Below are 16,648 nucleotides of genomic sequence, written 5' to 3'. Positions count from 1 at the left end.
CTACAAATCAGAGAGAGAGAGAGAGAGAGGGAGAGACAAATAAGGTAAGAAGATGTTTGAATTGTTGGTTACTTTCAGTTTGGGCTTTGTTGGGTTGGATTAGGTTAGGTTAGGTTAGGTTAGGTTTTAGGTTAGGTTCGGTTTGGTTCGGTTAGGATAAGTTTGAGCTTTGTACTTTACCCATGAAACCTAGGTTTTTCTGATGGATTTTGGTATGATTCATTCGATTTTCAGCTTCATTTCAGTCGGAAATGACCATTTTCTGTGTTTCCCCCCCCTCTCTATAACACCCGATTCCCCAAAGATCCCCCATTGTTGCAGGGGGATGGGGGGGTCATATCTCAAAATCTGGTTATTTCTGACGGAAATGATGCTCAAAATCGAATGAATCACCTCAAAATCCATCAGAAAAATGTAAGTTTCGTGGGAAAAAGCAGTAGGCTATGGGCAGAAAACCGATATTTATCCTCTTACTGTATGTAGGTTCATTTTAATATTTTCATAGTAAACAATACATAATTAATATGTTGCACGAATATGTATAGAATTTTATCATTTAGCTTCAAGTTAGCATAATTCATTTTTTACTTGGAACAAATTTGCTCACTCTAGCATAATTTTTTCATTGCCCTAGCATAATTTCGTTGTTTGGATATGGCAACACTGCTCTCTGCCCCGCATTCCTCAGTCCACGCCTGACTGCCCTACGTGTGTGGTGTGCTTGTAACCGCACTATGATATGAGCCTCTTGCCTCCCACTTGCTTTCCACATGGCCCCAGGACGTAAGCCAGCCTCACCAAAGGCTAATAATACAATTAGTAAGAACTCCAAAGTGACAAAACGATCAAGAAAAGTTATGACCTTAGCAGAGAAAATTGTGTTACTGGACAAGCTAAGAAACGACCGTGGGAGTGTTTGCTATCACCAGTTAATGCATCTTTTTATTTTGTACTGTTTTGTGAATAAATGTGTAGATAATTGTGTATTACAGTACGGTGTTTACGTTTTTCCTTCATAATGGAGTATGTGCTTTCAATCTTGTAAGAAGGTATTTCGGGATGAGTATGGAGGTTTCGGGACAATTCGCAGTCACAACAAACACAAAACAATTCGCCTTCATTAATGAAGATAGCTATGGGTGACGCTAGAATATAATTCAAAGGCAACTACAGCGAGGAAGAAACAAGTTAATTATTGACTAAAGGAGCAACTGATAAATAATATCCAGAACCTACGCTACTGAACGTAGACTTTGCTGGATCCCCCTGAAATATAGTTATTAAAGTATTGATTAATTAATAATAAGTATATTGATAAAAGTATTGATTAGTATATTTATAGAATGGCGGGGAATCGTCCAGGGTGCGAATTGTTCTGAAGGGGAATCGTCCATGTTTTGACGGGGAATTGTCTGACGGCGAATTGTCTCGCAATCAGTATGGACATGGACTGTGTGATGGGCAGCATGGTGGTGTAAGATTCAGTTGTTATTAGAGTATTCGCGGAATTGAATTTTCGCGGGGGTTACAAGAACGTAACTACCGCGAAATATGCGGGATTACTGTATATACAGTCAATCCTCGTAAATCGTGAGTTCATAAATCACGGATTCGTAAATCGCGGCTACAGTAGGTGGCCGTCAGACTGTCGGCAACCTTAAATCACTGTTAAGTCACGAAAATCGCGGATCTAGGCACCCAAGTGGACCTTTTCCGAGGAGAACCGTAAACCGCAGCATTCAGACTGAAAATTGCGACCCAACAACCAATCACCGCACGTCCCTGGTGGCATATGTGCATACTAATGCTGCCATGTTGTTGTTGTTCTTGTCCCACCAGGCCACACTACAGACCGTCGCCGTGGAGTACGAGAGCTACCTGCCTTTTTTGTGCAACTTCCCCCCGCCTCCTACTTGCCATGGCCCCTCCCGACCCCCCAATGAAGTGCTCTAAGCAGTATGGCGTCAAGAAGCTGCCGCAGTTGTCGTACAGTCAACGTTTGGAGCTCATTTGTCGTGTTGAGAGGGGAGAGAAGTTTTCAAAGCTGGTGAAAGAGTGGGAAGAACAAGTGCTGAGAGGTTCTAAGTTCTTCCCAACACCACCGCACTTCATTCACTTAAGCAATTTCATCATAGGATTAAGGTGAGATCCCTTAATACATGCACTGAATATTCCTAAATTTGTATGATTGTGTTTGATGGTGCCTAGATAGGTGTAGGTAGGGTGCTGTGGGGGCAAGTTGGCCAAAGTCCAGACCCAAATTACTTTTTCACATAAGAGTTATTATTCATAAATCACGGCAGTGGTCCAGACCCAAATTGCTGCGATTTATGAGGATTGACTATATATATATATATATATATATATATATATATATACAGTATACTGTACTGTATAGAGCGCTGTCGCGTCCAGTACGTGTTTGTCCAGTACTATTCGCATCTAGTACGGTCGGCAAAAAAAATGGATTAAATTTTTACTGTGGCTATTTGAGAGGAGCATGTGGAGGCACATGGAGAGAGAGAGAGAGACTGACAAATGAGGAAGTGAAGGAGCGTTGTGGTGTGGATGTGGATGTGATTGGAAGCGTTAGGAGAAACACATTGAGGTGGTTTGGCCATGTGAAGAGGATGGAGAGTGAGAGATTGATGAGGAGAGTGTATGTGACTGAGGTGGAGGGAAGGGGAGGCCAAGGATGAGATGGAGGGATGGAATGGAGAGGTATATGAGAGAGGGAGGTGTGAGCTGGGAGCAGGGCAATTAATTGGCAGGGGTTAGGGCTACATGGAGGTAATTTGTTTGTGGCCACCCCTTACGGGATTAAGATGTCTGGCAATAGATAGATAGATAGATAGATATTACTGTAGTTTGGATTTGTTGGGCTAGTACGGATCGGCCACGGAAAGTGGGCCAAATCAGAGAAGTTCTTCTCTAGTACTGACATGCTGTGTCCAGTACTACTACTACCCGTGCATGCACGGGAAGATGGCCAACATTGAGGAACGTTTACCTAGTAGGCTACTCCCGCCCCAGTCCAATACACCTTCCTCATGACTCGTGTTATGTGCCAATCAAATTGCAGTATTACTGTCACAAGAATGCACCCCAGCTTCCTTTTTTGTTTGAGCTGCACAGCTGAGATGAGCTCCCATCCTCCGTATAGGACGACAAACCTTGTGTTGGACCCAGCTTTCACCCCTGCCGTGCTCTCACCTCTGCTCCCACGATGCCTAGGAAGCCTTCCACTAACTCCAAGAAGCGGCAGCACATGATGCAGGTCACCAAACTGGACATTATCCAGCAAAGGAAGAGTGTGTGTGACTATGAGGGATTTATGAGGGAGGTTGACGCAGAGTGGCCTCCTCAGGATCCTGAAGGCCATCTTCCAGGGGATCAGTAGGACCTCCTACAGCCTTGGAAACCTTTCCGCTTTCCCCCACAAGCCCATCACCACTCACCTTAAAGGTTGGTAAAATCTTAGTTTTGTCAAAATGTATTAAAGTTGAATTTTGGGGAGACTTTTTCAAGGCTTGTCTGACTTTATTAATTTTTCCCATAAGGTCTGTTGTTTGTCCAGTATGGATTTAGTCCAGTACGGTAGTACTGTCCGACAAAAATATCATACTGGATGCAAGGGTACTATATATATATATATATATATATACACAGTAACACCTCGATATAATGGACTTCAATAGACCGGAATTCGCTTTTATCGGAATCAAGGAGCTACCGGACTAAATTCCTATATATTGGAAAATGTCTGAAAAAGCCAGAAGCAGTCTGGACTGCCTGACCACTTCAGCTACGATCACCACAATTATGTAAAAAGACATGTTTATCAGTGTACAGTACAGTATTATTATATATACTATTTGATTAATGTAGTGAAGATATACCACAGTTCATTACTGCAGTGGTAGTGAAAACTGTTTAAAAACCGTTGGTGCAATCCTGACTAATGTCTGATATGTCAGAAAAAGTCCGAATTAGTAGGGGGAGGTCCGGATGTCACTTTAATCGGAATTTTGCTTTTTTCAGAATGTCTTGGGCCCCAAGTATTATGTTATAGTGAGGTCTTACTGTCGCCGCTGGTGTTCTGTCATTTATTATTCATAAAAACACTCACAGTTTATATTTCTATTACTATATAACACATATATATCTACAGTCTTTATCCATAAGTTTCCTTCAGTAATAGTAGTTTATTGTCACTGTAGCCATTCAATTTCTTTCAGTAAAATACATAGCATTCACTTTCTCGTCCTGTATACTAGCATTGAGAGTGAATGTCACTTTCACCTTCACTCTCATAATTCATAGTATTCATACATGCTAGAGTGAAACTTTCACTTTCATTACTTCTAGGGTATATACTCGTATTCTTATAATACTACTCATTTACATTTCTATTTACGTTCTCTATTTTTTTTACGTTATTTACATTTCTATTTTATTTACACTGTGTTATGCACTGTCACTTGAAGTAACTTATAAAACTATTTTCCACTGTTCACGTATATTTACATTCATTGCTTTCACTTGCTGTTTACACATTATTTACAATTCCACTTGCACTGTTTTACTCAATAGAAAGATCGTAGACACTCTTTTATCAATTGTCAGCCCTTTACCTCTTTCCACACGAGGTTTAGTAGGGGGTAAAGGTCACAGGACCCTTTGCTTGGGGCTGAAAAACGGCAGAAGTTAACAGGAGCAAATCAGACATACCTTCACCTTGAAAGACGACAGTGAACTTATAGTGGTGGCCTCCTGCCGCCTGGCTTGGGTGAGTGCAATACTACCAACTCTAGCCTTGTGAGACCTGCTAATATATAGCAATGAAATGATTGGCAGGAAACCAAGACAATACATAATAAATTAGGTAGTTCCAGGTGAATGTAGATCTCACTTAGTCTTCTCCCTTCCCTCCTTATATGTATATTTATTACGAAAATAGATTATACGGCATATTTCAAGGGGAAATAAACATCGAAAATTAGCGAACGAGTGCATGTGAGGTGTTGTCATGTGAGGTGTTGTCATGTGATGATTAGCCAATTCCAGGTGTATGGCACTATCACTTACCTTATTTCTTTTTTGTATATATTATTTGGTATAAGAATAGGGCATAGGGCTTATTTCAATGGATGAAATCAGTGGAAAATTCCAGGGAAGATTTACCTAGCGTAGAATACAGTGTGGTGGCCTGCAATAATTAGGTAGTTCTAGGTGAATGTAAATATCACTTAGGTTTCTCCCTTCCTTTGTTATATATATTTTTATTACGAAAATAGATTATACAGCATATTTCAAGGGGAAATAAACAGTGAAAATTAGCGAACGAGTGTACGTGAGGTGTTGTCAGGTGATAATTAGCCAATTCTAGGTGTATGGCACTCTCACTTACCTTATTTCTTTCTTGTATATATTATTTGGTATAAGAATAGGGCATAGGGCTTATTTCAATGGATGAAATCAGTGAAAAATTCCAGGGAAGATTTACTTAGCGTAGCACGGCCGGGCAGGCTAGAGGATAGAGTAATGGAGGGGAGGTAGGGAGGGGAGTCAAGAATGGGGAGAAATGGCTAAATTGTCAACAATGGATGGGAGTACAGATGAGATTAGGAGTGCTGACTAGTGTTGAACATAGGCAGTACTGATAGATGATACAAGCCACCACTTGAAAGCCCGGGTGAATTCAAAATAACACAGAATCACAAAAGTGATGCCCCGCGGTATGATCCCTTGCTCCCAAGTGCCACGAAAGTGACGCCCCGCGGTTAAGGGGTTAATAAACTGATTTGTAATTAAATGATGGGGAATCGTCCTGACGGGAAATTGTCCCGAAATTGTGGACTCAGCTGAGAAGCGTGCAAAAAATTGTTTACCAGAGAGAGGTTAGTTCATTTCCTCGCCGCAAGCGAGCGCCCATTTTGAATGTTTCATATTTCCTTTCGTATCGCTTTTTGTATCATTGAGACAGATACTTTCGTATTGCGGAATTTGTCCTCTGTTTATTGCTTTCGTAACGTTGAAAATTCGTACTTCAGGTTTTCATTTATCAATGACTACCATATATATACAGTGCTCGTCAGAAGTATGGAGCGCCCTGCGTCCCTCCTGAGAAACAAACCTTTCAACATTGAAAAAACATATAAATAATTCATTTTATTTACCTTTAGTGCTTCGTAGGGTAGCCTTTACGTTTCTTCACGGACCTGAGACGTCTTGGAAGTGAAAGGGCGAGGCTCCTGAGGTGCTGGAGCGGTATTTTGTCCCAGGAGTCACGAATGGCGGCTTCCAGCTTAGGCAGAGAGCTCACGTCCTTCCCTTGGAGACTCTTCTTTACGAGGTACCAGAGGTTTTCAATCGGGTTGAGGTCTGGGCTATATCCTGGCCAGTCTGTCATGAATGATACCTCGCAGTCACGAAGCCAATTGGTGACCGATTTGACCTTGTGAGCAGGTGCACCGTCCTGCTGAAACACTCGTGCACCTGTTAGCTCGAAGGAGTCTGGTAAATGATCACACAGAAGCTCCAGGTAAACATCCTGATTCACTCTGAGGTTCTTGGGAAGTACAACAAGCTTCCCCAAACCCTTCCCTGAGAAACAACCCCATACCATGAGTGAATCAGGATGTTTAACTGTGATTTCTACATACCGTGGGTCAAGTGGGTCACTACCTTTGCGTGCTCCTCTGTTACAGGTAACACTAAACGTTGCCTCATCAGACCACAACACTGACAACCATTGCTTCTCACCCCAGTTTAGATATTTATTAGCAAAGGCAAGCCTACGAATTCTCTGGCTGCTAGAGAGAAGAGGCTTTTTCACAGGCCTGTGACTTGTGTAACCAAGCTCATGCACCCTACGAGACACTGTTCTCACTGACACCTCACCAAACACTTCTGGGTTGCTCTCCTTAATTTTCCTTGCACTCACACGAGGATTAAACTCCACTGCACGTTTTAAAACATTAACAGACCTTGGGGAAGTTTTCCTAGGCCTACCAGACCTCGGTTTCTTTGTGGGAACTTCACCACTGTTTTCCTCCCGAAACCGCGCACACCAACGACGCACTGTCGATCGTGCCACACCAACCAATTCACTAATTTCCTTTGTCTGGTGGCCTGCCTCCTTTAGAGCAATGATCTGGGATATGATTTCACTCGATAGTTCACGGGTAGGTGCCATAACAAAGTTTTAAAGGCCAAAACACTGCGGGACACTCGGTAAAAAATGGCGCAATTTGAGAGGGACACTCGGCGGAGTTCCTCTCTCTCAGACAGCCCGTGGGCGACTGAGGCGGGAACCAACCAGCGTGTCGGAAGGCCTCAGGCTACCGTGACGTCATGCTCGGAGCTCAAACTTGTGGCTCAATTCTTACCCCCAAAAATGGGTGATTCTTTTTGGGCCATAAGTATTGTGCGCCCGGCGGACAACGCTGAATATTTCTGACGAGTACTGTATATTATATATATATATATATATATATATATATATATATATATAGTGGTATCAGAGGTAGACTGCGAGATAGTGCTGATTTTATGTGTACAGCTTGTCGGGGAGAGCAGATGGATATTGTCAGGTGTGAAAGGATTGAACTTGCTGGTGAATCTCTTGAGTGTGTGGAAGAGTTTTGTTATTTGGGAGACATGTTGTGTGCTGGAGGTGGGACTGGAGCTAGCTTTGTGGCTAGGGTGAGAAGTGATTGGAAGAAGTTCAGGGAGCTGTAGCCTTTCCTGACATTGAGAGGACTCTCCCTACATGCTAAGGGGCCTTGTGCAGCATGTGTTAGGAGTGTAATGCTGTATGGTAGTGAGACCTGGGCAGTAAAGGAGGAGGATATTTGCAGGCACAGACATACAGAAATGACAGTGATTAGGTGGATGTGTAGTGCGTCCCTGCATGCAAGGTCTGGGGGAGCTGGGTTTATGATGGAAGAGTTGAGAGGTAGGATGGGACTGGAGTGTATTGGTGTTGTGATGAGGAGAGGTAGATTGAGATGGTTTGGACATGTGGAGAGGATGGAGGATGATAATTGGGTGAGGAAGGTGAGAAGTGTTAATATTGGGGGTGGGGTTATGAAGGGTAGACTGAGAAAGACATGGGACGAGGTCATTAAGTGTGACCTCAGGGTTAAGGGACTGAACAGATCGTGCAGCATGGAGAGCCGCCATTAGGTGACCCAGGCCCACGCATGCAAGCATGTTGGAGCCTTTAAAAATGAAACAAATGAAACTATATATATATATATATATATATATATATATATATATATATATACATATAGTATATGTACAGAAGAGCTGCATTGTTTGTTTGTCCTTCAGTCATGCCCAAAGCAAGAGCCAGAGACCCCTAGACCCATATATACGGAGATAGCCCAATTATCCAGGTATATGGTGTGAAGGTATGCCCGGATTGTCTGAAATCACGATTAATATAACGGAAACAAAACCCAAGTACTATTAGACTTATTTATTTACCGGGAAATGTACACTTTAAGCAGCAGAGAGACCTTGTGGATTCAGCAGAGAGACCTTATGAATAGATTATTATTATTATTATTATTATATTATTATTATTATTATTATTATTATTACTACTACTACTACTACTACTACTACACCTATTACTTATTATTCCTAGTGGTAGGTGGGGATGCTCACCATCCACTCACTCGATGTAGTGTTGCTCTCTGGTGTCTTGCCCTTTCCTCTCGTCCTTCTTTCCTCTTCTGTATTTCTTTCCTTCATTCTTTCCCTCTTCCTTCTGCCTATGGGTGACTTTACATGCCCTCTTCTGTTTTTCTTTGCTTCATTTTCTGCTTCCTTCAGCCTACGGCTGACTCTGCACTGAGTGACAAGTCAAATGGTTTCTTGTGCACTAGGAAACCATTTGCTATGCTGGGTGGTAACCATATAAACTAATTATGGCACCTGGTGGTTTAGTGAGTAATTAAGGCACTCCAGTTAGACTGAGCCTGGGCAAGTTTATATCCAAAGGGAGGTTGGGGTTTGTTACACATGTAATGCCACTCAGGGATGAGTGAGGCTGGTCACTTCCATCTTAAATGTCAGAACCGACACTTCTATGCTTCTCATGGGGCAACACAGGATTAGATGATAATGATGATGATGATTATTATACTTCCCTGTTAGTCTGAGTACTGCAAATGTCTGTTGTTTATAGAAGGTTTGCTGTTAGTCTGAGCACTTTGAATGTCTGTTGTTTATAGGAGGTTCCTTGTTAGTCTGAGCACTGTGATATTTGTTGTTTATAGAAGATTTCCTGTTAGTTTAAGCACTGTGATTATTTGTTGTTTGTAGAAGGTTCCTTGTTAGTCTGAGCATTGTGAATAAAATTTAGTTTTTATTCCTCATTTCTCAACTCTATTTTTTCGTAGTCTTACACTTTAAGAATTAAATTTTAAGTTGGTGGTTGCCACTTCCACCAGTAGTTCTGTAAACCTGGAGGTGGCTTACCTTTATCCCACTGTGACAGTTATTTTGTCCACCATATAGCCTAGTTAGTTAAATAGGGTGGGGAGGGCAGAAGTTGAATTTTAGGAGGGGATTGCCCTTTTTCCCTTTTTGGCCTGGCTGTATTATCCTCCTTCAGCAAGTGGTACTCTTACTTTTGGGCACTACACCCTGCAGAGACCAGTGAATAAGTGGGTTTTAAAATAAAACCCATATTTTCTTGGCATAAGGGATGTTGTGCTTTAATACTGCCTTCCTGGCCCTTCAGTTCACATCTGCTCATACCTAAACTTTCGTAAACATCTGACTTTGATTCATTCTGATGAGATCCTCCACAGCTGACCTAGAGGAGATTCACAGGATTATGTAAGTGTGTAGCTGATGATTTTCAGTGAAGATCTTTTCTACTGAGAAATAGTTGATGCCTATAACAGACTTGACAGTAGAGGCTCTATGTCCATTAAGGCACCAATACAGAGTTTTATGCTAAAACCCACCAGTTTCTGTAAATATTTAGAAATACAAATGTGTAGTGCCTGCAAAGCCTTGTTGATAAGGTTCTGGATAAAATGCTAGCCTATTTAGTTTATCATATTCTGAACAGTAATATTATCTTCTGCAGTTTTTGTCTTGTCTTGTCTCTTTCCATCGAGCACCAGAGGTGCTATTTCTGTCTTTTTGTCTCTGGAACAGATGAAGCCAGTGAAAACAGTATGAAGCAGGAGTGCGAGGATCCATCATCCATCAACACAGCAGTATTTTACTCCATAACATCCACACAAAAGGGACTCCAGGTTAGATCAGTGATGTACTGTATATTCTTTGTTGTTTGTATCTGTGTAGCAAAATAGCTTGCCTTACCACCATATGCATGTTTTAGTACCTGGTATGCCATACAGTACAGTATTGTGTTTGCCCTTTGCCTAAAAATTTCACAAAGAGTTCTTTTTCATCATACTCTGTTCTCATAATTTCCATTAAGGCTGTCATTCTCATATATTGAGCCTTTTTATTAGAAGATGCCCCTTCAAAACTGAATAATATAATGTGGTGATAACAAGAATAATCTGCAGAGGAAGCTGTCACACTGAATAGGTAAATGGAGACTTGTATGCTTTCAAAATAATAAGTCTCTCTTCTTAATTAAATAAAGCCCGTATGCTTTCAAAATAATGTCTTTCTTCTTAATTAAATAAAGCCGTCTGGCAGGAAAAAAATTATATTGAAGAGGTCACCACCACCAGCACCACCGCCAGTCTTACAATCATTCGTCAGTCATCAACTGGTGGCATGCTCCCTCTCTGAAACCCTTGTGACAGGGGATGACTCTGACAAAACTGCCTCCAGGCTACTTTATTGTCACATACCTCTCTCCCACTCACAGCCACTCTTCCTCCTCCTCCTTTTCTGTCACCTGTAAATTAATCTACTCACATCTTTCATACCACATAAGGCAGCCTCATCAACATTACTCTCAGTTTCACTTTTAAAGACTTCCTTTTGCACTCTAAGTGAATTTTTACCCTCATTTTGTGTGGCTGATACATCCCCAAAATCTAGTGTGCAGGCAGACTCTGCACAATTTTTTTTTTTTTTTTTTTTTTTTTTTTTTAAATAATGCTAATAGCGAAGAGAAAATTCAAAATTTTCCTCACAGTTCCAGTTTGGCGTGCAGAATTTTTTTTTTACTGATATATGAATGATACACATTATAGTATGATTAAAGTCATATTGGATTGTCTGTAGACTTAATAAAGTGATACTGACATGAATAGTATTTTTTGCTTACCATAATACTGTACTGTAGTTGATGATGTTCACAAAACTTTGCAAACCAGCCCTTACTAACACGACAAGGCACAGAATTTTCAGTTATTGTGAATTTAGTGTCTTTCCATGTACAGTGAACTCACAGTTATCCATTGTCACAATATCTGGGCCAGTGGAAGTTCTGGAGCTTTTTGTTCAGCTCTGTTAAAACAGTATCTGGCAATATTATGCAATATGTGGCTCAGAAACAGGAAGCAGTCGCTGGTACTGTGCACTTTCCAGCGATGAGGTGTATCATCCGGCTCAGACATGGGGCCCAATCGGTGCACAGGCAGACCCTGGAACACGCCAGCCAATCACAGTGCATTGCGGAGCAGCCCGCCCGGCACACAGAGCCTACTGTTGCTCTTTAGTCTCTCCCATGGATGCTGTACAGTGAGCATGTATTTGTGCACTGTGCTCTTGTGCTGTGACATAGTCTATCGCCTTCCATGCCTCACTTATTACTGTAGTGCTGTGACTAACCTTGTGGCCTCTCAGTGCTCTGTGCCCTTGTGGTTTGATTGCTGTATAGTGAGGATGTATTTATGCGTATCTACCCTCCGTTGATACCAACACTAGGTGAGTACAGTATGGTATTGATTTTAATATGTACTGATTCAGTGTGTGGATGGACAAGGGGCCCCTTGAAGACGTAAAGTAACATGATGGTGGGATGAGAGTGTAGTAACTGCAGTTAAGGAAAGAGGAAGGCTTTTCTGGGAATGGAAAAGGGGTGGCAAAGAAGAATACTTGGCTGCCAAGCTTAGGGCTAGAAAAGTGGTATTCAGGGCAAAATCTGAGTCTCAGAGACTTTTACTGGGTAACCTAGATACAGTAGTGTGGTAAGGAAGAATATGGTATGTAAGGTGGCCAATCAGATGAAGTGGGAAAACAGGGTTATCATAGGTGAGCACTGTTTGAAGAATGATGAAGGAAAGGCAGTGGACAGTGAGGATACTAAAAATGTTTGGAGGGAGCATTATAACCAGTTCGTGAATGAGAAGTTTGACTGAAACAGGGAAGGTTTGGAGTCAGCAGATCTAGCATTTGGCCCTTGGCCTTTGATTGATACTGCTATTGTGAGCAGGACAGTAGGCAGGATGATGCAGGTGGGGAAGGTGGCAGTGTGTCTGGGTTGACTGCTGAAATGCTGAAAGCCTCTGGAGATACAGGAGTGTGGTTAGTTACTGATTTGATAAATACGATTATATACGAGTGGACTGTCCCAGATGATTGTCAGAAGAATGTGATTGTAAATGTGTTCAAGGGGAAGGGTGATAGCCTGGAAAGAGGAACTTAGAGGCATAAAACTTTTGGTCCAGAGGATGAAGTTAATGGTGAGAGTTTTAGAAGGTATGATTAGAGAAAGAGTGAACATTGATGAGACGCAATTTGGGTTTATTCCAGGCAGAGGGACAATTGATGTCATATTCATTGTTCACCAGCTGCAGGAAAAATATATAGGAAAGAAAAGGGATCTTAGTGGTAGGTGAGGGAGCTTACCATCCACTCACTCGATGTATTGCTGCTCTCGGGTGTCTGCCCTTTCCTTTCCTCCATCCCTCTTTCCTTCCATCCTCTTCTGTCTTTCTTTCCTTCATTCTTTCCTCGTCCTTCTACCTACAGGTGACTTTGCACTCCCTCTTCTGTCTTTCCTTTATTCTTTCCTCTTCCTTCTGCCTGTTGGTGACTCTACATTGAGTGACAAGCCAAATGGTTTCCTATACTCCAGGAAACCATTTACTACGCTGGGTGGTAACCATATAACCAAATTTTGTCGCATGGTGGTTCAGTGGGTAATTACGGAGCTCCAATCGGATTGAGCTGGTGAAGGTTTATATCCAAGGGGTGGTTGGGGATTATTGCTCACATAATGCCACTCGGATGAGTGAGGCTGGTCACTCTCATCTTAAATGTCAGGACCAACTTGCCTAGCCCCGGGCTCGTACGCTCCTAATGGGGCAATGTAAGATTGGATGGTGAATGAATGAAAAGGGATCTGTACTTTGTTTTTATTGATTTGGAGAAAGCCTTTGGCAGAATCCCCAAGGAGGTAATGGGCATTGAGAAAGCTTGGGATTGAGGAGTGGCTGGTTAGAATGGTTATGGCTGTGTATGTAGGTGCTCACACCCAGGTGAGAGTGAATGGAGAGTTGAGTGATGAGTTTCCCATGAATATTGGTGTGCATCAGGTGTCAGTCTTTAGCCCCTTGTTGTTTATTATGGTGCTTGAACCCCTCTCACATGACTTTAAAAATGGACTCCCATGGGAGATGTTGCATGCCAATGATTTGGTGTTGATTGCAGAGAGTGAAAGGAAGGTCGAGGAAAGATTTAGGAAGTGGAGAGATGGTATGGGCACAAGAGCTTGAGAGTAAATCCAGAGTAAACAAGTGATAATATCAAGAATTGGTGGCAGTACTGTCAAAAAAAGGAGGAGGCCATGTGTGGTTTGCCACAAGGGCATGGGAAGTATTTCCAACTTGTGCAGTGTTTGTGATAAGTGGGTGCATAAGAGATGTAATGGTATTGGAGGTAGACAGTGAGATAATGCTAACATGTGTGTGGTGTGTCAGGGAGAGCATGTGGAGATTGTCATGCACTCAAGGATTGGTCTCACTGGTGAGTCTCTTGAGTGCGTGGAAGAGTTTTCTTGCTTGGGAGATATGTTATGTACTGAAGGTTGGGTTGGAGCTAGCTCTGTGGCTAGAGTGAGGAATAGTTGGAAGAAGTTCAGGGAGCTGTTGCCTCTCCTGACATTATGAGGGCTATCCCTCCATGCTATGGGATCTTTGTATGGATCATGTGTTCAAAGTGCAACACTGCATGGTAGTGAGACCTGGGCAGTGAAGGAAGAGGATATTAGCAGTCACAGATACCGAAATGTTTGTTTTGGGTGGCATGTATAAATTTGCCACAATTACTTTCCCATCAGATGTATTAATCTGTACTGCAATCATTTCTACTTGTGAGGGTATATCTAGTTCATTTTCTTTGACTTGTAGATTTTTTTTTTTTTTTTTTTTTATATATTATAATTCCTCCCTTTTTTTAATTTCTATCTCTTCACCATTTATTGTATTCCTCTGAGTTTAGGGTATCGTGCACGCATGCACTTGTGCATGCGAGCTTATAGATTGTGCAGTATTTGAATTTTTTACTTGCGCCTGCGCTTTGAAATTAAATATTAAACTATTAAATATTTGTACAGTATTTTAAATTACTTGTAGTCAAAGTCAAGTTAAATTCACATAAGTTGTTACACAACTGTATGAGGCATTTTCTCTACAGGGTTTATAACTATTTCATCAGTACTGTATTACATTGTTTATATGATTTCAAAACATTGATAAAAATATACATTAGACCAATTCTTTTTAGTTGATTCAGATCCATCTGGTACAGACTGTGCAGTAATTGAATTTTTTACCTGCATATGCACTTTGAAATTAAATATTAAAATATAAAATATTTGTACAGTATTTTAAATTGCATGTAGTCAAAGTCAAGTTAAATTCACATAAGTTGTTACACATCTGTATGAGGCATTTTCTGTACAGGGTGTATAATTATCTCAACAGTACCGTATTACATCATGTATATGTTTTCAAAATACTGATAAAAATATATATTAGACCAATTCTTTTAAGTTGATTCAGATCCATCTGTTGGGGATCCCAGCTCTACCCCAAGAATGTTCCAGTATTTTGTTTGGACAGCCCAAACACAGCCTCCAAATGAAGGCCTCTGAAGACTGGTTGGGGGAACCTGTGAAAACCAAAACATGTGTTCAGAGCTGTTAAGGCTGTTGGGAATGGCATTGGGGATGACTGTGAATACGACCCTAAAAAAGCAAAATTTACTTGACTTAAAGCTTTCCAGTTGGCCAGGCGGTGGCTGAATCGGTAGAGAGGCGGCCTGCAGTCCTGAAGGACCCAGGTTCGAATCCCAGCTGGGGCAGGGAACAGTTTAAGGATTTGAATTTCATAGGAGCAGACTTTCCTGATCTACAAGATGACCCGCCGACATGTCGTAAAAATACCCCCGCTAATACCAATACACCAGTCCTGTATGAGACAGCCCTAGCATGTATTCAATATGGACGGTGGGTGTTAGCGCCGAAGTGGTGACATGTGGAGGTGTAGGAGGACTACTGGGCCTTGGGATAGGCTACTGCCCCCGAGATATAGGCCCTGAAGCCTTTGCCCAGAGTCGGACACATTAAAAAAAAAAAAAAAAAAAAAAAAAAAAAAAAAAATGTAATTACTGTACCTATAATTTCCTCTCCAATTATAAACTATTCTTTGCTACCAGCATTAACAAACTTAGACCTCCATGACATAGAGGTAGTAGTGAAAGCATCATTGGTGGATAAATCCATTTTATTCTGCAGCAGTACTGAAGCTGAGCTTCCCCCCCCCCCTTTTTTTTTTTTTTTTTTTTTTAATGCGAGGAAGAAGAAACCAAAGGCCATGAGCCCGCAACAACAGTTCCTTCCAAGAGAAAAAACAAAACACAAGAGAGAGCCAAATTCAAGATCCATTCATTTCGAGATGCCTGGACACACTGCGTTTGAAAGACTAGAGATCATAGGCAGCAGGAAATACAGACAGAGGGAGACAGTTCCAGAGTTGACCTGTTGCATAAATGAAGGACTGGGAGTAATGGTTAACTCTTGCATTAGAGAGTTGGACAGAAAAAGGGATGAGAGTTTGCTGCTAGATGGGTGCTACGCGCCCGTCGTGGAGGTGGAGGAATGCATGCAGACAGTTCAGAGGAGCAGTGACCATTAAAGTAGCGATAGAAAAGAGATAAAGATGCAACAGTGCGGCGAAGAGACAGAGGTTGAAGGGAGTCAGTAAGAGGAGGAGAGTTAATGAAACGAAAAGCCTTTGACTCCACACCATTGAGAACAGCTGTATGTGGCGAGCCTCCCCACACATGAGAGTTGTACTCCACACAGGGGCGGATAAAACCCCTGTATAGAGTCAACAATTGTGCAGGGGTAAAGAAAGAATGGAGTTGGCTTAGCACACCCAATCTCTTGGAAGCAGATTTTACAAGAGATGTAATATGATCTTTTCAAGATAAGTCCCGTGTAAATGAAACCCCAAGCATTTTCAAGGTTGATGCAGGATTAAGATGAATATCATTAAACATTAGTGGGTATACCTGTGGAAGATTTTGACGGGTTGATAGGTGTAAGAACTGAGTCTTAGATGCATTAAAAACAACAAGAGTATTATTGCCCCAGTTAGAGATACGAGCCAAGTCAGACATTAGGTGTGCCATAGCCTCATTGTTTGCTGAAGTAACTGCTGAGATGGGCGTTGCGGGAACCGAA

The 16,648-nt window shown here is 41.7% G+C and overlaps 1 protein-coding gene across 1 annotated transcript in view; it reads left to right on the top strand.

Moving 5' to 3' along the window:
* Positions 1-16,648, top strand: part of LOC145392702 (malonyl-CoA decarboxylase, mitochondrial-like) — a 203,782-nt gene that overhangs the window by 105,912 nt on the left and 81,222 nt on the right. Inside the window, exon 7 of the mRNA XM_080267005.1 lies at positions 10,186-10,286. Coding sequence (XP_080123131.1) covers positions 10,186-10,286 — 101 coding nt within the window. The remainder of the gene's footprint in view (positions 1-10,185; positions 10,287-16,648) is intronic.

The sequence above is a fragment of the Coenobita brevimanus genome, chromosome 23 (assembly GCF_032717465.1).
Source record: "Coenobita brevimanus isolate Jiangsu-jjx chromosome 23, ASM3271746v2, whole genome shotgun sequence".
Taxonomy (NCBI): Eukaryota; Metazoa; Arthropoda; class Malacostraca; order Decapoda; family Coenobitidae; genus Coenobita; species Coenobita brevimanus.
The sequence above is the reverse complement of the archived record's forward strand: the minus strand, read 5'-3'. Positions and strand labels throughout refer to the sequence as shown.